The sequence below is a fragment of the Lygodium microphyllum genome, chromosome 4, assembly GCF_053477565.2.
Source record: "Lygodium microphyllum isolate KBCC chromosome 4, Lygodium_microphyllum_v1.1.10, whole genome shotgun sequence".
Taxonomy (NCBI): Eukaryota; Viridiplantae; Streptophyta; class Polypodiopsida; order Schizaeales; family Lygodiaceae; genus Lygodium; species Lygodium microphyllum.
This window is the reverse complement of record NC_141138.1, coordinates 25,414,677-25,439,408: the sequence shown is the minus strand read 5'-3', so window position 1 is coordinate 25,439,408 and position 24,732 is coordinate 25,414,677. Positions and strand designations below refer to the sequence as shown.

Genomic DNA, 24,732 nt, shown 5'->3' with positions numbered 1-24,732 from the left:
CCACATTGACTCTACCTTCCCAGGCTTTGCTCGAGAGCCAAGAAATCTTCGGCTCGGTCTTGCTATGGATGGCATGAACCCATTCGGTTTGCGCTCAACTTCATACAATGTGTGGTCTATAGTCCTTATCAACTACAATATCCCTCCATGGCTTTCTACGAAGAAATGACATCTCATCTTTAGCTTGCTCGTTCTCGGCCGCTACAAAGTCAAAAATATGGATGTGTATCTTTGTCCATTAGTCGATGATCTTAAGATTTTGTGGGAGGAGGGGGTCACTGTGCAAGATATGAGCAAGCGCAATAGTCGACGGTCCGCCAATATTCGAGCCATTCTCATGTGGACCATGCATGACTTTCCAAGATTCGGAGAGTGCTCAAGTAACTAGGCTTCCGTTCTCGTTGGTAATATCTATCATAGCTCATTCAAGTTTGTATTCACTGGATAGAGGTGTTGGGACAGGTCTGGTTATCTCATGTTATCATGCATATCCATTGTGCAGGCCACAGTTAGACTCCCGAAGGTCACCAACCATGAAGAAGATGGTATATCAAGGACACGCCACTTTCTTGCAAGAGGGTCATGAACTCAGGGAAGGTTTTCTTAGACGACCTCCAACACGTATGAATGCCCAAAGCTGGTATGAGTTGAAAATGGTCCACATAGAGTCACATCCAAATGGAACGCGACGGTTCTCAGTTTTCTACAAGTTGTCATATTAGACCAACTTACAAATCAACCACTTGTTGGATCCCATGCATGTTTTCAAGAACATGGGTAGCTTACTATATGGGACCACATCATAGGAAAGAGAGACACTATAAGGGCACGAATGGATTTGAAGGAGGTAGGCAAGATGGAGACACTTTGGCCGCAGTCGAGTGCTAATGAAACTTGCAATTACCTCGCGCTCCTTGGATTTTGTCCACTAAAGAAGAGCGCATTGTGAAGCAAATAGTCAAGTCTATTCACACTTCGACGGGTATGATGTGTTCTCTCAGGTCCGCGTTTTCTAAAGACGACCAATTATTAGGGCTAAAATCCCATAATTGACATAAGATATGTCAGGTTTGTACTATGAATGGATTGTAAGTGGCCTGCGTATTTTGCTATTTGGAGTGTAGTCATTATTCATAATGCTTCCTTGTTTGTGGCAGTTTGTACTACCAATCGCTATCGCAGGATGCCTTACTCTAGAAATACATGGGGTGATTTATAGATTGTCAACTTTAGTGCAATGGATCTCACAGAAGGAGATTAAGACATCCTCTATTGAATCTGCAAGGTGGGGAGAGCAGTGGAGATGGTCTATTTCTTTGAGAAATACATGCCTACCAGCATGCTCACGATACAAATCTACCTTCTTGTGCATCTTATAGATGAAGTGGGGATTGCTAGACCTATCCATATGCGATGGATGCTCTTCTTGGAGTGCTTCATGAAAATCCTAAAAGGCTTTGTGCGACAACGAGTTAGTCAAAAGGAAGTATGGCTGAAGGTTGGTTGGTGTTTGAGGCGTTAGTGCATATTTCACAATGGTTACCAACAATGGATTCAGACAATAGTATGCTATAGTCGCTGAAGGACGATGATAGACTGACCGAAGATGTGCTGGTTGAAAATGGGGTAGAAAAAAGAATGGATGTTGCAATGGAGGAGAAAGTGAATTGCTTTTGTATGTGCACCATGCCTCCATGGAGACATGGCTCGCTAGGTACCAGCAAGCTAGGAAAGATCGGGAGAAAGCGCGATTTGAATTTCGACGTAGTATGCACCATCGACCCATTTGATATCCCGAGGGAATGGAGGAGATGCCACAGTTTATGTTAACGCGATGGTTGCATGGAGCTTTGACTGCAGTGTCTCACAAAGGGGCAGATGTCTCAACTGAGGAGTGGCAAATCTCGAGGGGATGTAGTCCAAAGGTGATGACGGGTTTAGGGTTTGTCGTATCTATATTTTATATGTGACAACTAATTGAGTGTTTCAATGTACAGTATAAAATATATAGTGCGGCATGGTTGCGTGGATGGCATTTCTGCATGGAGTGTATTGACAAAATGCACTTCACAACAGATTGTGGTATCATGGCAAAGTTCGAGCAAAAGAGCCAACGACGAGCAACGGATCCAAACACGGTTATAGATTAGATGGAGTATTTTGGGAACTTGTAAAGTATTGTCATGGTGGATTACCGTAACTTCTCCATGATCCTATTCGATGTGCAGTGGTTCAAAGTGGTACTTGAAGGAGCTGGAGTAACAATTTGACGAGGTCCATCTAGATTTCTCAAAATAGATTCTGAAAAAAATGGACAGATTTACACAACACGTTTGTGTTGCCGGCCCATTGTGAATAGGTGCATGAACTCATATATTTTTAAATTGTATTGCGACATGGTACATGTCACAATAGTTAAATCTCTCTTATACGTGATTTTGAACAGGTAATTTTCTATCCAAACCCCTAACAACCTCGATGGTGGTACGTTATACCTTCAGCTCCCCGAAGTGCGAAAGTATATAATCAAAGTGATGTTCCGAGCATAGATGAGGACACTACGCAAATAGAGGGATCGATATTGCAAGGGGTGGAGGCCATCGAAAGCTGGAGCATGTAGAGGAGCTAGCATCGAATAACAATGATGGAAATACAGGAGTCCAAGAATTCTTTGAGAAAAAGGTGGACTCATCCTTTTATGATGACATGTCTATCGACCTTCCAGTGTATGCGGAGTTGTATCAGGAGATTGACATGGTACCATAGGGTACTTCATACTTGGAGCATCCACCTACTCAATTCGTTGTGACGAATTGCTTATAAGGGTACATAAGATATGCATTTTAAGTAAGATCATTTTTTAAAGATTTATATTACCATGCTTTGTATGATTTATATTAATTATACTAACATCAATTTTTTTATGTGCAAGTGACCTTTGTGGATATTTAGATCATCATGATGAGTCGAGGGATGAGCAACGAGGAGCTACAGGAGATCTTTACGCATATGTCTCCAGATCAGATAGCTCAATTCAGAGATATGGCTATCTCGAACACCATCAAGTCGTTCTATTAGATCTACTTCGGTGCGCTCTGATGCTTCAGTTTCTAGCAGATGAGGTCAATGCTCCAGACTTGGGCCAGACGGAGGGAGTAGTTCAAGGGGATGCAGTGGAGACCTGGATGTAGTGAGGCCGTGGTCAGCTTGGAATACAGGTGCTACTCCTCGCTCTCGTAGCAGTTTGAGAGAGCGTGGCTTAGGTGGTTGTTGTGGAGGTACCGATGCAGTGTCTCCATCTCATTGTTCTGCTGGAGTTGTGTCACCCATAGGATTTGTCACACCTGTGGGGACGTCTACTCCAATCACTCTAGCTTTTGCTCAGTTGTCTGGTGGCACCCCTATGGGTACTACTCCGAGAGATACTACCCCCATAGGTACACCAGATGTATAGGGGTCTTCTAAATATGCCCAGGAGCATGGTCGTAGGTGGGAGAGGACATCTTAGGCATACCCCAGAGGGGTATGGATACCTTGTAGATGATAGGACAGGAGCCATCATCATGAATGATGAGGGGAGGAGGGTGATGGCTCGTATGAGAGAGTTGTGCCAACAAGTTTTTTGGCACAACGTCTTGGATCATTGGAAGAACATACTGGAGGGAAGCAAGGACTACATAGTCGCATCCTTGCATGAGGAGTTTCCGGTACCAGCATCAGTAGATAGGTTTTCCACGGGCCGGATGATGGAGTGCATGCGTGCGTACATGTCTCACAAACGATCAGACTCACATAAGGCACTTAAGAGTGGGGCCTCAAAGCCCGAGTGGCTAGACGCGGATGACTGACGCCGACTTAGCGAGGAGGCTACAAATTCTCCAAGACGTTGGAGACAGCAACGTGAGACAATGAGGGCATGACTAGAGGCAGGAGTGGTCCATCATCTTGGAAGTGGCGGCCACAGGACCCATATCTGGAGGACTTTGTAAGTTTTTCTTTTGTTCTGCTTGCTTATTTTTTTGCAATATCCCTTGTACTGACAATTGTGTTTCTAACAATTGTATTTTTTTTTCTTTGTAGTACTCCATTACAAACCGCGATCCCACCGGCCTAGAGAGTCAATATGCAGAGAGACACGGTCTCACTGCATTGATCGACCGATTGTATGGGCGCGGCGGCCTTGTAAGTCACTCATCTTTCTTATCTGTAGTTATTAAGTTTAATTAAAATGCATTATTGTATGGTGGATTGATGTGTAGTTGTTTCTTTTTTTGCAAAGTCCATTCAATGCTCCTTTGCGGTGGGACGAGGTTTCGAATGACGAGGATCTATAGCTCGCCCTTGGATCCTTAGAGCTCACATACTCTTCTTTTTTGGTCACGTGATTTGTGTAGACATTTTCTATGTAGTAGTATCTTGCCATGATTGTATCAGTCATTTTCATTATGCGATCATGTATTTATTTCATGTATCAGTATTATGATTCAACTACACTTTGCCTTTATTTACACGAGCATTGTACACATTACTAAAACTATTTTGTATGGCCCAAATAAAGCACATAGTGCTATATGTGGCTGTCCTGCCACAAATATGTTTTTTTCCTTGTTACCGTCACTATTAGCATCACAAATTTACTGCATGTATCACTATCAACATCGCAAAATGCATCACAAAGTGTCGTTATCAGCATCGCTATTTGCATCAGTATCAATGTCGCATTTGCAATGCTGATACCGACGCAAATAGCGATACTGATAATGATGCTAATACCGATTTTTCTATGGCATCGCCAATACCAACGCTTTTTACGACGACGGGGGCAAATTTCTTTATGAATATTTTTGTCGCTTTAAACGTCGATATAAGGCATGTATCTTGTAGTGACTGGCACTCAACTAGGAGGGGGGTAATGTTTACTGCAAAGCGAAGGAAAAGGAAAACGAGGCATCAAGAGGAGAAGTGCAAGGCGGAAAAAAGAAAAAGGTGCCCTACAAGAGAGTGGGCCCAGAAGAAATCTAAAAGCATGGGAATAACCACCAGGAGTACAATACGCAACCATGAAAGCCACAAGAACCCAAAAGCCAGAATGTGCACCTTTGAATATAAAGGCACAGCCAAAAGCTCTGTAAAAGAGTGCCAAGCTTCATCCTGTGCAATTTGTAACCATGAACGGGTAGTAGGATTAAGCTAGGAAGAGAGGAGGACAATGGGAAAAAGGGCCTAGGCCACAGCGGCCATGTAAGAAAAGGGAAATAAGGGGATGACTGTCTAAAAGGAATTTAGGGTTTTGTATATAAAGTTCAAAAAGTAAATGAGAGCTCATTCTTGGAGTGTCGCAAAAAGCTTCTTCTTCTTCTTCTCTTCTCTTGTCTTCTTGCTTGTGCTTGAGTGAGGGAGTGAGGCAGTGTGTGAGAGTGAGGGATCGAGGAGAAGAAGCTCCCCATCTCCTCTCTTCATCTTCTTCTCTTCTCTTGTCTCGCGCGGCTATGGAGGATGGAGCTTGACGGAGAGGGATTGAGGTTGCTTGAGCTTGCCTCAAGGATCGTGGAGCTACTAGCATGCAAGAGAGAGGAAGGTACTTGATCGAGCATCAAGGTAAGCTCACTAAACCCCATGGGTAGGGATAGCGCGTCGGCTATGTGAGAGGTAGCCATGGCTGTTCGGCTTGAAATGCTTGACCAATAAGTGGCACATAGGTCTCAAGGGTTGAGCTAAAGAGCTCCCTTCATGCACTGGCTTTTAGATTTTTATACTCAAGGTAATAATACACATTCGATGCGCACTAAGTCCTTGAGCAAAAAGAGGATCATCAGGTGCTACTGCCTCCTCATTGTGACACTTGTAATGTGCTACGGAGGTTGTTTCTACTTCTTCTAGGGTTACAAAAATGCCACCTCGACGGCTCATAGTTCTATAGTCTACTTCACCGAGAGATAGTGATTATTGGATACTATCTCATTGGCAGTGCGCTCCTTTGAGAGACAGTAGTTGTTCAACACCTTCAATTACTTTGGCTCCATAGTCCCTCCACTAAGCAACAATAGTTTGGGCCTAAGAGGGGGTGTTGAGAAAATACTTCCTCGGTTTCTATACTTTAGGTGGGGTTTCGCAGCACTGACAACCCCAAAAAGGGATGTGTTCTCATTTTGGTCATTTTATTAATGGTGGGCACTCACTTAGTGGTGTGCCACCCTAGGTAGCTAGGGCGGCCTATAAATAGGCAAGCTCTTCATTCATTCTACACCTCTTCAATCATTCTCCACCTCTTTTCTTTCATCACTTTGACATCCTTCCCTTCTCTCTTCAACCTCTCCACTGCCCTCACACCACTTCAGGAGGACATTGCGGTTCATGGTTGGTGTCTATCTCTCTCCACCTCTTCAATCATTCTCCACCTCTTTTCTTTCATCACTCCAACATCCTTCCCTTCTCTCTTCAACCTCTCCACTACCCTCACACCACTTCAGGAGGACATTGTGGTTCATGGTTGGTGTCTATCTCTCTCCACCTCTTCAATCATTCTCCACCTCTTTTCTTTTGTCACTATGACATCCTTCCCTTCTCTCTTCAACCTCTCCACTGCCCTCACACCATTGAATCTTCAATTTCTACACTTTAGTTAGGGTTTCACAGTGACAACCCCAAAAAGGGTTAATGTCCTCATTCTAGTCATTTTATCAGTGGTGGGTGCTCACGTATTGGTGCACCACCGTAGGCAACTGATGCCTATAAATAGGCCACCTCTTCATTCGTTCCACACCTCTTTAGTCATTCTCCACCTCTCTTCTTTTGTCACTCTGACATCCTTTCCTTCTCTCTCCAACCTCTCTAGTAGCCTCAGACCCCTTCAGGAGGACATTATGTTTGGCATCTATCTCTCTCCATCCGCATGGAAACCATCTTCATTAGTGTGGCATCATCGTAGACTCCTTTTCTAGCTTGTATTTGTTGGCTTGGAGGCTTCTCATACCTTGGCGTCACTCTTATCTAGCTTGGCATTAGGTTTCTTTATCTAGGCGTCAATCTTCGCCAACTAGCATCATCATCCACCTTGTGTTTTGCACACAGGAGGCTTCTATAGTTTGTGTTTGCCATCATTAAGCATTAGCTCCACATTTGGCGACCTCCACTTTGATGCCCAACTTTTTCTCTCTCTTTATCTTCTTGACAAGACAACCGTGGATTTGGGTAAAAGCACTAGAGAAGATGTTCTCTCTCAATCATGGATTTTGGTGGTCCTTATGGAGTAAAGTCAAGAAGAATAGACCACCTTTGAGTAGTCTCTTTCACCATGTCCTCTTTGAAATTGAAGAACAACCTTAAACACACCAAACTTATAGCCATAGACCATTGTAAAAAGCTTGGGACTAGTAGATATTTGATTGATGCTTGATGATGAAGATGTGGAAGCTCTTGATGATGGATGTATGCCTTCTTTCTTCATTGAGACTTTGAAAGTGATGCACAAACCAATCACTGTGAAATCACCATAGCTTTTCCAAAAATTGAAAAGAAAAATCACGAACAACTAATTGCCAAAGAGTAAAGTAGAGAGAGAAGAGTGCATGAGAGACCAATTGGGTACAATCATCCTCCCATGCATGGGTGAGCACATCCCCCATGCATGTATTTATTTAATTTTATTCTCTTGGTGCTCAAAATATTAAAGATGTCCCAAAAATAGGTCACACATTTCTCTTCCTTGCATAACTCTTCTTTCTTGATTCTTTTTTCTTAAGTGGTTTGTTTTTCCTAAAGTTAAGACCTAAAATATCAATCTTAATCTAGATAAAACATACATCCATAAAATAATAATTCTAATCTTTTATAAATTGGCCTGCAAATGATAGCACTTGTGAGCATACAATCATCACGTTGAAGAGTGTGTATCCATAAAATAATTCTCCGCTACTTGAGTGCCCATTAACAATTCCTTGCTCACCATAATACTCTTTGACAAAATAATATATTCTTTTAATAATTTGTTGCACCAAACATAGATAATTTTAGTCCGTGCCATTAACTACCAAGCATGAGCAACTAGTGTCATATGCAAGCTTATGCATGGCAAGCTACAGTCATGCGACAATTAAACAATATTGAAAAATCCACAAAATTAAATTTGCCATCAACTTTCCTTTTGGTGGGAGAAGAATGCATGGTAGTAGGGCATGTGGTGGGAACCTTCATTCTCGCCACCATGTGGTTGCTCCTTTCGGCCCAATGTATAGTTGGGCTGAGGAATGGAAGCTTTCCCGCTAGAAAATGTTGAGTCGATACTTAGTTGTGGTGAAGCTCTTAAGTCCTTCCTGATTTCATCCAATTTATCTCACCCCTTAATTTTGATGCCATTTCTTCTCCTCCAATTTCTTAATACTTATTGGTGCACAATCTTTTGTTCAACTCAAAAGCAAACAACATTGTTATTGTACTCCTAAATTGCTTGGGCCAATGTTATTCATTAATACATTGTAAGCATAGTCATATAGACAACAATAGCTCAAATATGGACCAACACAAAAATGATGTAAAGAATAACATATTACTACAAGTTTGCCCATCCCCAATGTATATGATTATCGAGTAGAAAATTTGACAACAATGTATAAATACATCTCGATTCTTAATCTCACACATATGCATCCTCAAATTTCATATGAATGGCAATATCTATGTTGATTTACACTTATTGTCTCAAACAAAAGGTAATTCCAATGTTGGCTTACTCTTATTAAATTGTCTCAACTTGATAACCCATTTGCATGTCCACAATTGTATGGTAAAAATTCTCTATGGACGATTACCTTGCGATGGAAGACAAACACAATGGCCATAAACCACCCCAGTGTCCATGATTTTCTATTGCCATCTAATGGAGAGAAACATTGAAATGTGACACCAGTATTTGGGTTAAGAAATACGATGTTAGCTTGTTTTATTGCTAAATGTCCAAAGAGTAGCTTATCAATGTGTCATCATTGAGACAAGCTTGGATTTCAACCGGTGGTGGAAGACAAACACAATAGCCATAAACCACCCCAACGTCCATGATTTTCTATTGCCATCTAATGGAAAGAAACATTGAAATGTGACATCAGTATTTGGGTTAAGAAATATGATGCTAGCTTGTTTAATAACTAAATGTCCAAAGAGTAGCTTATCAATGTGTCTATCATTGAGACAAACTTGGATTTCAACTGGCTTTTTTAGAATCCAACTAGAAAATCCAACTAGGAAAAGTAGCCGGCTGTCTATGAACGGTGTGTGGTGGGCAAGGAAAATGCCAAGAAAGGGAAAAAAAAAGTCCAAATATGCTTCTATTTTTAAGGTTATTGTTATTAGGACCGAGATTACTATTTATGTACATAGAAATTATTGGTTTCTGATAGAGTTTGCTAGGCAATCACAGAGAGAGAGAGAGAGAGAGAGAGAGAGAGAGAGATGACTACAACCAGTCCTCCTGAGATTGTGTGGGATGCTGCCCGTAACAGGTTTTCTACCCAAGATGGCCTTGCCTACCTCCAATACACTCAGGATGATGGGCAGAGAGTGATTGATCTCGTCCACACGTACGTGCCCCCAAGCAAGCGAGGCACAGGCGTCGCTGCCGTCCTCTGCAAGGCTGCTTTCCAGCACGCCAAGGATCACAACCTCCGGGTCATCCCTACCTGCACCTACATATCTGTACTCTTCTACCCCATCCTTTTTATTTTTGCACGTTTCCTGTATCTTAATTCCTTACGTTGCCATGTTGGGTATCCTTGGTGAGAAGGCATTTTTAATTGCATCTGAATTATTCAACTTCCAGGAAACTTAAGTCATTATGTTGCCATTCTGGGTTTCCTGCTTAGTGAGAAGTCACTTGAAATGAGTTCAAATTGCAATTGAGAAGCCAGCTGAATCATTATGCTGCCATGTTGAGTTTCCTGCTTAGTGAGAAGGCATTCGAAATGAATTCACATTGCAATTGAGAAGCCATTTGTATTGATCATTATGTTGGCATGTTGGGGTTTCCTAGCACGAAGATAGGCACCCCAAGATAAGGCACCTCAGAACTGTTAAGTTGAGGGTTCTATCCCATGACCTTGCCATACGCGCACACATTTCCTTCCAAGGGACTGCTGCTTGTTGGTAAACCGATCAATGTTCTACGCATCTCAACATTATCTCCCTTGAATTTTCTTTAAATCCCCAAACCGCCCAGTGAGATATGGAGAATTTAGTTTGGTCTTCAATCTTGCCAATATGTTCCTTAATGAGATTCTTGTTTGGCCTTCGAATTTCAATTTTCTGTAGTATATTGTTCATATTTATGCTAGCCCAAATTGGACCAACATACATATATTGCAATACAAGCTACATTCAGTCAGAGAAGCTATTAAAAGATTTCTCAAATTGATCAAATTGCCAAGGGAGACACATGAAGTCACTATGTTTGCCCTTGTTTACATCTAGTTTATAAACTGTCGGCATCTCTTCAGACTTTATAATCTCTTGACATGCAGCTATAGATGTTTCTTGATAACCTCCCAATAGGCTTGAAATGAGGTCTTCCAAGTTTCTTTGGAAAATTTCCTTCATAAAGGATAGCCAAATCTTTGATTTGCTTCTCCTCAAGAAAGGGCTCATTGAAGACCACCTTAGAACCTCACATACCACTCTCCTGGTATATTGTTAATTCTCTCTTTAGCTATCGCATATCCTAGAGGCTGGCTTGTGCAGCCTAGCAGGGAAGCATATGCTTAGTAGTCACATTGCCCACCTTCTTGGATGAATGAGCCAAATGATTGTGCCATCTATTTGTTGAGAGTCATTAGTCATCTCCTGTGCCAAGTGGCAGTCTGCCACGTGGCAGCAGTCGGACTGTCCACTACAGTCCCGACTGCAGTCGGCTGCATTAAATGCAGCTGACCTGATTATTTCAGGTTATTTTGAGGCATTCTTTTCAGCCTTATAAGGCTTAGTTTCCAGCAGTCTTGGATACTTGTATCTGACAGATTTCAGCCTGCTGGTGATGAAGATTGCACTTGGGGCTGATGGAGATCGAGGTCCTCGAGGTGGAGACATACGCAGATATTTTCTCTGCACCTGTGTATAATTCTGCATCCTTATACAGCATTCTTCACTACAGATTTTCTGTGTTTCACTGTCTCTTTCTCTCTCTGTTCACTCTTTGTCATGGTCATTCGCTTCCGCATTGCTTCACTCTGACATGGTATCAGAGCATTGAAGGACTGACCTAGGGTGGACCTATCTGAAGAGGAGTTTTCAGCACAACACAAGGCTGCATTTTCAGTGTTCAAGTGCGAGCAAGTGGGTTGTGCATCAGAACAAGGCTGAGGCGAGTGTGAGTGTACGAGAAAAGAGAAGATTTGCTGAAGCTGCTGCTGTTTTTTTGCTATTAGAGAAGGAAGAAGGCTGGGTTTTGGCCTTCAAGTGCAGATTTTACCTTGTCATCGCCTTTGGCGCGTGAAGAAGGAATGGGATGAGCGAACCTCAGCCCTAGCAGACTGTATTTTCACAGTCAGAGGGGGCTACTTTTTGTGTTTTGTGCAGCCATTGTAGGTGGAGATGCCTTTTGAGGCCGAGACAGAGTTTCAGGCTATCATGGATTGGAAGGTGCCCACCCTACCAGCTCTTCCTTCAGATCAAAAGCTCAATGGTGAGAACTACTGCATCTGGCAGGTCATGATGCTTGCCATATTGGAGTCTATTATTTGGCAGAGCTTGTTACGGGGGCTATGAACCATCCTTTGCGAGACGAGTCCAGACTCTCTTCCAGTGAGAAGGTGGAGTTGGCAAAGGCTTAGGCACATTGGGATAAACTCAATGCACGCATTCACTCGTTTTTATTTCTCTCATGTACTACAACTGTTATCTCTCACATAGAGCATTTGATGGTGGCTAGGGAGATATGGCGATGCAACAGCTCCTTTGATGAAGGGTAGGCTAGGGCAAAAATGGAGGCTGGAGCATTAAGATGCAAATGACCAATTGTAGAGTAGGTGGTGCTGTCAAAAGTAATAGGTATACTTTGATACCTTGTCAACAAAATAAGCAACAGTGTAGAGAGATAGTAGGGTTTGCGAAGAGTAACACAGAGTATGTATGGTAAACATTGAGAGAAGAGAAACTCAAAAACACAAGAACACAGTGATGATGCATTGAATCATGCTAGAGAAGAAAAGCTGATATAACGAAGCCAAAGCTTAGAAGATAATTGCATTGTCCTGTCTGAATTAGTCGGTAGCACTTCTGGGAAATTTGCATAGTGAAGAGAGTGAAATGCAGTCCTCTGGGCAATGGCCTATTGAAGTAATCATTGGAATGTGAAAGATAGCTATAGAGGAAGCAAACCGTAGTCCTTTGATGCCGTTGGAGATGTGGAGGATGATCACCAGTTGTGGAGGGAGTGAACCACAATCCTCTGATGTTGGGGAGTGACTTGGGCAGCAAAACGTAAATCCCAGAGTGTCGGAGCTGTCAAATGTAGGGAGAGCAGTCCAGATGCTATGCTAGGTGGATAATGATGACGCTAGATGATGGAAGATGAACTAGGTTGCAAAAATGCACATCCTAGTAGTCTTTGTGAGAGACGAGTGACGCTAGATGATGGAGTAGGAGCCAGGTTGCAAAAATGCAGGTCCCAACAACCTTGTAATAGACGACTAATGCCAAGTGATGGAGGCGGCGCTAGGTTGCAAAAACGCAGGTCCTAGCAATCCTTGTGATAGACGAGTGATGAACTCACTGATGCTCGGTGATGTAGATTGCTGCTAGAGGCTAGGATGCTGAAGCTAAGTTGGAGATGATGATGCCAAGCAAGGAGAAGGTCACCACAATGAAAAACGTAGGTGAAGGTCGAGCTTGATGGAGAAGGGTGCCAACACCAAGCAAATGATGGTGATGCTAGATGAAAGATGCTCCAAACGCAAGGCCTGATGATGAAACAGGGTGCCTAAAGCAAAAGAGGAAGGGTGAAGGCAGCCGTGAGCCACGAATTGCAATGTCCTTTTGTAGAGGTGTGAGAACAGTGGAAGGGATTGGTGAGAGAGGGAAAGTGGTAGTGGTGATTGAAGAAGGTGTTGAAGAATGACCGAAGAGAGAGTGGTGGAATGAATGAAGTAACGGCTTATTTATAGGCATAAGTTGTTTAGGGTGGCGCACCACTTTGTGGGTGCCCACTGAAAAAGTGGCCAAAATGTGGACACCAATCCTTTTTGGGGTTGTTATACGAAACCCTAAAATGAAGTGTGTGAACTGAAGAAGTGGTTTCTCAACATCCCCTCTAAGGCCCAAAAAGGGATGAAGAAAGAAGAGCGAAGAGAGGTGTGTGAACTGAAGAAGTGGTTTCTCAACATCCCCTCTAAGGCTCAAAAAGGGATGAAGAAAGAAGAGCGAAGAGAGATATGATGAAGAGGTAGAGGATTCCGGAGATCCAAGATTTCCACTTGAAAGATAACTTATAGCAAGGAATAGTGCATAGGATGAATTGTAGAACTTGACTCCATCTCGAGAGAGAAGCCACTAGCTCTGTAACTTCATGCTAGAAGGAATTTGAAGGTCTTGTCACCAAGTCAGGGCCAATGAACCTCCAAGGCCCTAATCTAGGCGATCTTTGAAGATCCTGGGTATCAATAGGAGAAATGACTGCTTGAAGATAGCCATCCCCAAAAAGTAAATGGTGGGTGACAAACTTCATAATGAGGGGGTGTCCCCCTTGAGGGTGGAGGTGCAAGGGCTTTTCCAAAGCCGAACAAGGAGCCCCCTCTAAGGGTGAAGAGAGTATAGCCCCCCTCGAATCCCCATGTATGAGAGATAGGGAAGCTAAAAACTCATCTATCACAGACTTTGAATCATCTGATGACAAAGGAAGTGTTACCAGTCATGCCAAAGAAGGTGTTTGGGGTATCGAAGATATCGAAGAACTCCCAGAGGTGGGCTCTCGAACCCGAGTAGTCAAGGGTGTGGAAAGGTGAGGCTCAGGTTGAGCTAGGCAACAGTCACTGTCTCTTAGTGGAGCGGATTGCAGAGTCAAAGTAATCGAAGGTGTCGAATAATCATTCACTCTTGAAGAAGTAGATTGCCAAGGGGACGGTATCCAACAATCATTGTCTCTCGGGGGGGTGGACTGTAGAACCGTAGGTTGTCGAGGTGGCATTTTTGAAACCCTAGAAGAAGTAGAAGCAACCTTTGTAGCACATTGTGGCTTAGAGTACCCTCCATCCAAGGAGGATATAATTCAATCCTAGTGATTGTGGTTATGCTTACTAAGGTTGTTCACCTTATGGTAGCCAAGACTAACTACAAGGCTTCAATTATCACAAGGCTCCTTTTGAAGGAAATATTTAGGCTACATTATTTGTCCCTTCAAATTGGACATTTTTTCTTTTTACAGTCCCCTATTCTGACTCATTCTTATTCATTATTAATTTTTGAATTCTTTTATGCTCTGTGGATGTATTTTCATGTGAATGTCCCCTATGTTCACCAAACCTAACATTTGATCTTATAGTCCTATTCGTCTCTTGCTAGAAGGCCGTGGTATGAGTCAATTCTCTTGTGGCTCGAAAGGCCTTAGTATTGCCTTGAGCATAAAATTTTAAAAGCCGGTATAGAATAAACTTTGTGGCCCACAAGGAAGAGGCGACACAACGAGTGCGGGGGTAGACGCATATACTCTGAGGGGGTAGGGAGCAAAGGTCCATGTTGGTAAGCATCTGTGGGGTTTGTGAATAAACACCCTAACACAGAAACATAAATAACACTGAGACTGATAGAAGAACACAGTTAGGGTTAGGGTAACTCAGAGACAATGAACACAAAGAATGAATGAAGTGATATGACTATTGAATATACAATGCTCATGCAATAAATACACTATGTAGTGAATGAATACTGTACCTCGAATTCCTGTACCTCAAGAATTAGGGCAGGGATAATGAGCTAGAGAGCGTGTCGTACTGTGAACGGGTCTTGAATCGCAGCAAGGCAGCCTTCGATGCCGGACATCAACAAACAAAGCCAAGAAAGACTGGATCTGTTGCATGACGGCAGTGTAGGAGAGAGAAAGAATAAAAACGCAGGTGAGGAGGAAGACAAAAAACGCAAGTGAGGAGAGAGAGACTAAAAACGCAGGCTGCAAGAGAAAGAAAAACAGCAATGCAGGCTGTAGGGGAGAGAGACTAAAAACCCATGAAAAATCCAGCAACAGCAGTCAATAAGCCAAAATCAGCTCCAAACAGTGTGCGGTAGGTTGGAAATAGACAGTAGACTGTTGTAGACAGCAATGGCCAGCTTAGACCATGATGTACTCCGCGTCCGGGGTGTGGGCAACAAGCTGAAATACCTAAAATTTGCAAAAACGAGATTAAGACTGAATGGAGGGTAGCATACCTATTTATAGAAAGTTTGGGCCGTCCCAAGTCGGTTTGTGCTTATGGGATATAGACACTCTATAGGAACACATTTCTTTTTAAATAAACAAGTTTTCTTCTTTGATTAGACATGTTTTGGGGTTGTTTAAGTGGAGCTAATGCATTTTTAGCTCAACAGGGGTATTGGTGATGCTAGAAGAGAAGCACTTAGTGGTTTGTCCATCTGCCTATGGAGAAGTCATAGCATCGAAATATCAACCTGTAAAAGGATGGATGGGTGGGAGAGGAAGAGAAGAGTATCTTTGTTTCCTTGTAATGCAATGGAAATGAAGGGGGAAATCAATAGATAATACTGAATCCGCAACTTGTCTTTGCCTTCTCTGATGAATAGGGTCTTTAGCTCTCTGAGCTCTTGCACTTTGATACCATGTCAAAAATAATAGGTATGCTCTGATACCATGTCAAAATAAGCAACTGCAGAAAGACAGTAGGGTTTGTGGGGAGTAACATTGAGTGTATACAACAAATATTGAGAGAGAAGAGAGACTAAAAAACACAAGAACATGGTGATGATGCACTGAATCATGCTATGAGAAGAAAAGCTGATATAACGGAGCCAAAAGTTCAGAAGATAATTGAATTGTCTATCTGAATCAGGTGGCAGCATGTGTGGGAAATTTGTATAGTGAAGGAAGCGAAATGCAGTCTTTTGGGTGGTGGGCTATTGAAGTAATCACTGGAACGTGAAAGATAGCTACAGAGGGAGCAAATCGTAGTCCTTTGATCACGAGTTGTGGAGGGAGCGAACTGTAGTCCTTTGATGTGGAAGATAATTACTAGTTCTGGAGGGAGCGAACCGCAGTCCTTTGATGTTGGGGAGTGACTTGGGCAGCAAAATGCAAATCCTAGAGTGTTTGAGTTGTCAAATGCAGGGAGAATAGCCCAGATGTTGATGTTAGGTGGATAATGATGATGCTAGATGATGGAAGATGAAGTGGGTTGTAAAAACGCAGGTCCCAGTAGTCTTTGTGAGAGACGAGTGACACAAGGTGATGGAATAGGAGAGCCAGGCTACAAAAATGTAGACAAGTCATGCCAAGTGATGGAGGAGGAGCTAGGCTTCAAATGGGTAACTTTTGCCAAGTGGCAGTCTTCTAATCTTATTTTCTAGCATTATCTAGCTTATTAAATTAATTTTTAGAATATTTATTTTAAAAATTATTCTAGTACTCAAAAAATTAATTTCACCAGTCAATAATCAAATTGACTAGGCCAGTTTGTCTTCCAAGTATCCTTGAGCAAATATTGACCCTTAGACCAACTTTAATTAATTAATTAATGTCTAGTCTCTAATGTCACCACTAACAGTGGCCAATAAATTGGTCTAGGCCCAAATTTTACACTGGGTACCACCTCGTACCCATCAAAGATAACTTATTATAATTTTTTCTTTTGGCACCCATTGCATCCTCAGGGTTTTGGCCTATTACTATGAAATAACTGCCATGTGCATCACATGTGCCGCAGTAGAATGTGGTAGTAGAATGCCAAGTGGGGATGGATGTAGAAGCCATGAACCGTAATGTCCTCCTTGCGGGGTGTGAATAGTAGTGGAGAGGATGGAGAAAGGAGAGATGAATATGGAAGAGAGTGACAAACAGTGTCAGAAGGAATGAATGTGTGGGATGGTGGTGTCTAAATGAGGGGAGAGGTGGCCTATACATAGGCCCTAGCTGTCTGGGGTGGCGCACCACAGTGTGGGCATCCACTGAAAAATGCCGAGAATGAGGGTGCTAGCCCTTTTTGGGGCAATCAGTGTGAAACCCTAACTAAAGGGAATAACTAAAGAAGTGGTTTCTCAACACCACAGGTGGATACATTCACTAGGAGGGGGGCCTTGTGGTGGGAGGAATTCATATTAGATGGCCTTAAGCTTTAGTGGCTAGCAATTCGCATTTTGAGCCAATTTGTAAGCTGAAGCTCTTATAGTCACATTCTCCAAGAAGAGTAGCCTTAGTGTGCAAAAGGTTAGTGATCTTGTCTTCATTAGTGCAAACTTGCATGTGCTTTGCAAGAGTGCAACTAGGAAGGCCGATCTGTTCACTTGGGCATGCTTGAGAGCTTGAGGGAGCAGCAATAATGTGGGAGATGTCTCCAAGAAGAGCAGCCTTAGTGTGCAAAAGGGCGATCTTGTCTTCATTAGTGCAAACTTGCGTGTGCTTTGCAAGAGTGCAACTAGGAAGGCCGATCTGTTCACTTGGGCATGTTTGAGAGCTTGAGGGAGCAACAATAATGTGGGAGATGTGGATGCTGTCATGGACATTTTGGAGGAGCCCAACAGTCCTTGATCACTTGCATTGTTTTGATAGTTTACTATTTGAGGTTTGACTCTATATGTGTATTTACTATTGGTCTTGCCAGTTGGTGGGCCTTGGCTCTTTCATAATAATACTATAAGTACTTAAGCCTCCAAAACATTTATAAAATATGGCTCTTGCGTCTTTACTGATTAGACCTTTTTTGGGTGTTGTGTACTTATTTTGCAGCATCACCTCATCTTAATATATCATGCACCATTCATTTTGTTTGCAACACGTGCCTTCCATGTTCATCCCTCTTGTTGGCAGCTACTAGCATCTCACTCTGCCCTATTCGAGATAAGGCAAACCTGTCGTGTGTGGACCATCATGGTCTCGTGAGTGAATGATGGTTCTTTCCACGTTGTTGTGTTTTGCACTAGAGAGCATGTTAACTCTTTGACACCAATGGAACTTTCCTGTAGGATCCATCCTGCACACTAGACACAACGCAAGCTGTACCGATGACAAAGAAACCAAGGGGGTAGACATCAAACTCACCTTCATACTACAGAGCCAAACAGGCTCACACCCAAGCTTGGGGCCAGCAGTGTAATGGGCCACAACTGCATCTTTAAGGGCTGGCATCCCGTACCACCAGCCCACACTATCCTAGTGAATGGACGTGATGGCCATTGGGCCTAAAGTCTGATTGGCAATCTAACAATGAATGTGCATAACTTGAGTTCCATTAATATGACTTAATTGCCCCACCCCTTGAGTGCCAGTAGGGCATTCATATTGTCACAACATGAGGTTGTGACCAACGCTGCAGGCCCATCCAGATGTCCAAGGATGTAACATCACACTTTTGTGCCTTGATCTTGGCGAGAATACTTTAAGCAAGTCACTTAAGATACCCCTTTCGAAGATGTCATTGGGATGAGACAGAAACCTTGCCATATGCTTACTTCTAAGTGGAGAGCAATGTTGATGATATTCTTTGAAATGTTTTTTTTTTTTCGAGAAAGATCTTTCAAAATGTAGACTTCAGAACACTTTTATCTTGAAAGGTTGAAGATCAGGGGTCAAAACCCTATAGGAATGATTGGACATGCCAACCATTATAACTAAAGTCTTAAGGCCAGGCACCTAGTTACCTCTTTCACATGAAGCTTCCTTCAGCTCGCCAAAACTCACTTGTACAAGAAATGTGATTCAAGCTTCAAACACATGTACAAGCCACTCTTGTGATAAATTCTAGTTGAATGAGTGCATGATGTGCTTAGCGTGCAAACATACAATGTAATTTTCCTTTACCTTAGTCAAAACCTGCACTATCAAAATCATATAAAAGATCTGGTCCTACCTTGCAACACTCCAACTCTCTTTTTTAAGTCAGATTCAGCAAGAAATGCTTGCTTTTGTCAAAACCAGCACCATCAAAATCATGTAAAAGATCTGGTCCGACCTGTACAACACTCAGCACACTTTTGAGTCAGCTTCAGCAAGAAATGCCTGCCTTTCTTTACCTAGACCAGCCCCAGCTCCCAGCAGCCACTTGAGACTGGAAACGAGGGAGTTTGGTGGGCGTGTGCAGCACCTTCTTTGCACATGCTAAAAACTGTTTTGCAGGCCTGTATTTGCTTTATCAGCATGATATGGTTGCACATTTGTCGAATTTTGTTGTAAGGAGTGAGATCACACTGATGGCCCTCTTATCCCGATGTGAAAGGCAGCAGCTACCCAAATACACAACTTAAGGTTGCCTGAGAAATACAGCTGAATCCAGCTTCATCAAGGGTCATGGATAGGTCTGACATCCATAGGTACCTAAGAAGGCTCCTCTTGGGCTATGGTTGACACGTAATTATTCAGAAACACAGCTGTAAATAGAACAATGCGGGTTGACCAGTATGCCCAATAGCTCTGAGGAGCAGCATACACATCAAATGAGGTGAAAACACCAGCATCAGCAGCAGAAAACAGCACTCAGCCTCAAACTCCACAAATTGGCCACAAGCTGGAAACATAAGCATCACAGTAGTTTTTGGCTGAGAGGAAACAGAGATAGAAACAGTCGAAAATAGCCACAGTTAGGCTGAAACAGCCTTCCCCTGCAGCCTTGCATTTGGGGCATAGAAACATGGGATGAGAGACAAGAATGGGGATGGTGATGGGACATCGTATAACAAACATGCTTAAAAATTGATTTATAGTAGTTAATATTAGTTCTAGAAAATATCGTACTTCAACTTTATAAACATGTGTCAATGTGTGTAACTTGGCATATCTCCTATGTATATTGCGTAATTTTCCCAATGTTTTTGATACATTCTTCCTAATGTTTACATTCTTTGTAGCATCACATGAAACCGGATTTCCTTTTCAAGAAAGGGTGGTGGAACCCTATTTTACATTGATGCATAAAATAAATAATTACTTTTAAAAATTCAGCACTTAAACTTTGGGCTAGATTGCCCTCAAGAAAAGAGACGAGCCAACATTGATTAGCCCCAAAAACATTGGTGCCCTTTGCAGTATTCTTTTTGCATTAATTCCAGAAAATGATTGCAAAACTATGAAAAGCCGATGCTCCAGGAGATTATAGTATGAAGCCAAGAACTTTGAATTTGTCCAAGGTCCTTCAAACTGAAATTCCCCCTATTCCTAGCAAATCAAGGTACAATTTCTACCAATTGTGGAACAACTTGCTATGCTTTGCAAGACATAACCCTAAAACTCAATTTATCCCTTGATTGCACAACTTGGTGAGCCAAATTGAGTCTACTCTTGTTGCATGCAAATCAGCCCTATTGTAGACCCCCACATATCATCCAATGCAGCCACATGTCATACACTAAATCAATTTAGAGGAGCAACCTTAACAAAATATTGAGGCATGTATGTATATATTTCAATGCAGCCACACAAACCCTAATCCTTGTTGGTTATAGACTTGGGATTAGCAAGTCCCTAACAACAATACTTCAGGTTCAAAATTGAGGTTTGGATCATCAATTTCCTTATCCAGATTGCACATGCATTAGGTGTAAGGAGAGAGAAGCAATAGGTGAGAGAATTCTTTGATTTACAGTCCTTGAGCATGTCCAACATAGGTTGCTTGTAGCAACTATTAAAACTTGTCACCTACATTACATGTTATCCCAAATCATGTTGCTTGCATTAAATGCTTTAGATTAAGCATCTGATTAGGTTATTTGTTGTCCTTTAGGTTTTTGCTAGTGTCCCATGGGCCATGCTCCAGATTGTTCATTAGTTGTTGTCAATTACCCCCAAATTTCTGTCTCTAGTCTTAGATATGCCCAGGATGACTCTCTCCAACCTTGCATGGCTCTATATATGGTTGCATGCCTAGTGGCAAATTGCCCATGCAAAACTCAGCCTCTAGGATAAAAGTCCAACCAAGAGTAATTCTATAGATTGAAAAATACATGGCCATGCCCATCTTTGGCCATTGCTAGGTCCCAATTTAAAATTTCCCTCTTTGAATATGAAAATGTTAAAGCTTCCCACAAATCTTATGATAAGGCATTAAATGATTTAACTTGCTAATCCCCATGATAACAAGTCATGACCAATGGCATATTTAAAGATTTGTCACTAGGTACACATTGACACCTGTCCACAACTACTACCAAAGCTCCCCACTATCTAAGCTAGGGTCCTCTATTATCGTGACTCACATTCAACTTGATCTCACATGCATTACAGGTGTACAACTTGTTCCAAGAGAAATAAGTGAAAAACTCATAGCCATGACATATCTTATACATTAGCTTAATTAAAAGATTGGTTTCACAAAAAAAGAACAAAGTGTGAAATTGGTCGCGATTGAAGCAAAAGGGCAACAGAAACATAAGTTTGTAAGCACAATGAACAACTCTAGAGCTAGAATGCTACCACATTGAAAAGATGACACTTTAGTCCCAAGCCTTCACACCCTTTCTGGTATTTATTTAGTCTATAGCTGCTACATTTGCTCCAGAGTTTTGACATTGCACATGCATATAGTGTTTTTAGGCCATTCAACAATGATGCATGTTGGTGCTTAACAAATAGCAATTGGATTAGTTTTGTTGCATGAAAGGACATGACTTGTGAGAGGAACTCTTCACAAAGTTAGGAGCAAGCTCGACTAATTTTGAAGAACATGCATTAAGATTTTTGGGGTTGAAAAAAGAAACTAATTTGCCATTCCATGTACTAGTTGTGATTGCCAAAAAGGGATAATTGAGCCAATAGTCATCAACAAGCATTAGCTTGGAATACCTTACTAAGTATCAATTTTTGTGCTCTAGATTGCAAAGAACCAAAATGTTGTTAGAAAGAGCCAAGGTCATTCTTGATCTAATTTTCTCTCTCCTCACACACACACACACACACACACACACACACACACACACACACACACACACACACAGAGTGGATGGTTTAACCATTTGCTAATCATATTTAGAAAAATGATGTCTAGTTGATCATGATAAATTTTCATGATCATAATATTGACTTTGTAGGTCGTTATCTTGTTTTATAGCTCTTTATAGCTTGAGATCAGATCTCTTGCTTTATAATGACCTCTCTTAGCTTGCATGCAACTTAGAATGGCTATCTTGGTTTGCTTGTAGTCCCAAATGAGAAAGTATAGTCTAGCTTTCCAATCGATGTGAACAAATGCCTTGGCGATTTTTTGATAAATAAATGTCAATGGGTCGTCTAATAGCTGAAAAAATCTTCAATCAATTTTACTTTGTGTTAGTAACCATGCAGCATTTTTAGTTTTGTATTTTTAGTTGTGTATACGGCTTTTGCATGGTGGCTAGATGACCTCTTGTACATCTAATTTTTCTTTGATTCACCACCCTCTATAAAAGAAAAAAAACATCTTTTCAACATAAGCAATCCTAAAAACTATTCCAAAAAGCCTAAGCCTATGTAGAAGACAAGTGTAACTTATGCCATAAGTATGTTAACTCAACCATGGGGGACAATCATGTGGGTAGCCTATCCCATTGATGAGCTTTTAACTTCCAATTACTAGGCTTGGAGAAGAGACTTAAGAGGAAACACTTGTCGGAAGTAGAGTATTGAAATTGAGTAATTGGGAGGTTGGGACTTTGCAACATGATGCACATAGCCCTATTGCTTTTTATGGAGAATGGTTTCCATGTAATGATTGGGGTTTCTCAACTAGAGAACACAACTTTTGTAGTGCGACACCTTACAGTATGGAAACACATGTATTTAGTGTTAAACTAAGTATAGAAAAATTAAGTGATGCAATTTCTTTGAGAGCTTCTTGACTTTCTTTATGTGAGTACTTATGTATTGATATGTTCGCAATGTTTCTCTTCCCATCCATGGTTGCAAATATATTTACGGGTAAAGAAGCCACAGTTCTCATTTTTTTCCTTACCAAAGGTAAGAAAAACTATTAAAACACTTCAACAATGATCATGGATTCAATGTTGGAATTTAAAGGACAACCCAATTTTTTAAAATTTTGAAGGGCTATGCTAAAGCCTTAATTTCTTTTTGAAGAGATTGAAAGGGTATACTACTCTTCTTATTCTAACTATATCCTTATTTTGAAGAGCAAGTTTCTTCCTACCTTCTTGTGAAGGATAATTTTTGGATGCACAATCAAAAGATTTGGAATACGAAAATAGAAAAGACATTGGGTAACAACTCCTTGGCTATGTTGTTGTTTTCTTTTGAACTTGAAGTTGACTACATAGATTTAGATTGCACAAACCCAAAAAGCACATTACATTCTTATTCTTACGAGCACATCTACAATGAATAACCCTTGTTGTTCCTTCCTTTTTGGACACTTGTATAGATGCATTCATATTAGCTCTTTGCTTATAAACATGACGATTTGCATTATAGATGCAACTTTATATCAAAAGACAAAGTCTTGTTAAGAATATAATGTACATTGATGTGTATCTATGATGTAAAACATGATAATTTGAAAGTAATAGCAATTCCTTTTGTAGGATAATTTTCTTCCACACAATCCCTCTTGGAAGGACATTGTTTTTACTGGGATAAAGCCTACATTATGAGGTTGGTACATGTTCTTTTCTAACTTGTAAAATGTTCATATGTTTATCCAATGATTGTCGACCAAAATGAGTTATAGTTGATTATGTCATGCCTTTGTAGTTGTTGCAGAATCCAAAAGTTGATCTTTGCCAAATGGCAAGGAACATCTTATACAAGAATGCTTTTTAGGGTATGCCATGAGATAAGTGCCTATTTATTAGATCCTTAGGGTGTTATAAGAGAAGAAATATGCTGAAAGTAACTATATGGATACGATATTTTAAGTGGATATTTAAAAATCCTTGATGATGGGCAACCTCAAAAGAGGATGGCAATAGCGAAGACCGTTGACTATTGTAATTGGCTCTTGCACTTTGCATGTTTGATGCTTTCATTCTTTTACAAGGTTATCATGGTGACATGAACTTATTTTTATAGTATATGATGATGATTGTGGAAATTCTTTGATATAATTAAATTTTGTTATTAAATTGTAGACATAATTTTTATTGAAACATTTGCATGTCTCATAGTTTTACTTTGTAGCTTGCATTGGGCTACTAGCCTAAAAACTTCAAGATTTGAACTTTGCTGAATGCACATGGATCATGGTGGTCATCCTTATCATTATTATTATCATTAGTATCTCTACATTTTTTATTGCTAAATCCCAGTTCATGCATATCTACAGTTCAAAAAAATATATTTATTGTGCAATGGTTGGAGTTATGATTAATGTCTCAAAATGTAACTAAGAAAGAAAAGGCAAATGCAAAACCTTTACTCGAATTTCTAAATTTCATTCTTGAAGTTTAAACTACATAACCCAGATATGTGAGACATGACTACCACTAAATCAATGATCACCTCTATTTGATGGTTGTATAAAGATTGCCACTATTCCATGATAGTCTATGTGAACTATCCCTTTCTAACCTTTGAAGAGGCATTTTCCATAGAAATCACAAAAGTAAACCTAAAAG

The 24,732-nt window shown here is 41.2% G+C and overlaps 1 protein-coding gene across 3 annotated transcripts; it reads left to right on the top strand.

Moving 5' to 3' along the window:
- The first annotated feature begins 9,365 nt into the window (after positions 1-9,365).
- On the top strand, positions 9,366-24,222 carry LOC148036891 (acetyltransferase At1g77540-like). 3 transcript variants are annotated; one of them, XM_087675810.1, is made up of 3 exons: positions 9,370-9,687; positions 23,701-23,770; positions 23,879-24,222. In XM_087675810.1, the coding sequence occupies exons 1-2, from the start codon at positions 9,445-9,447 to the stop codon at positions 23,767-23,769; spliced, it is 312 nt and encodes a 103-aa protein (XP_087531936.1). In that variant the 5' UTR covers positions 9,370-9,444; the 3' UTR covers position 23,770; positions 23,879-24,222. The 3 variants fall into 3 exon arrangements, with proteins under 3 accessions (XP_087531937.1, XP_087531936.1, XP_087531935.1); XM_087675809.1 differs by having other exon boundaries at positions 9,371-9,687; positions 23,870-24,221; XM_087675811.1 differs by lacking the exons at positions 23,701-23,770; positions 23,879-24,222 and adding an exon at positions 23,293-23,473 and having other exon boundaries at positions 9,366-9,687.
- The last annotated feature ends 510 nt before the right edge of the window (positions 24,223-24,732 follow it).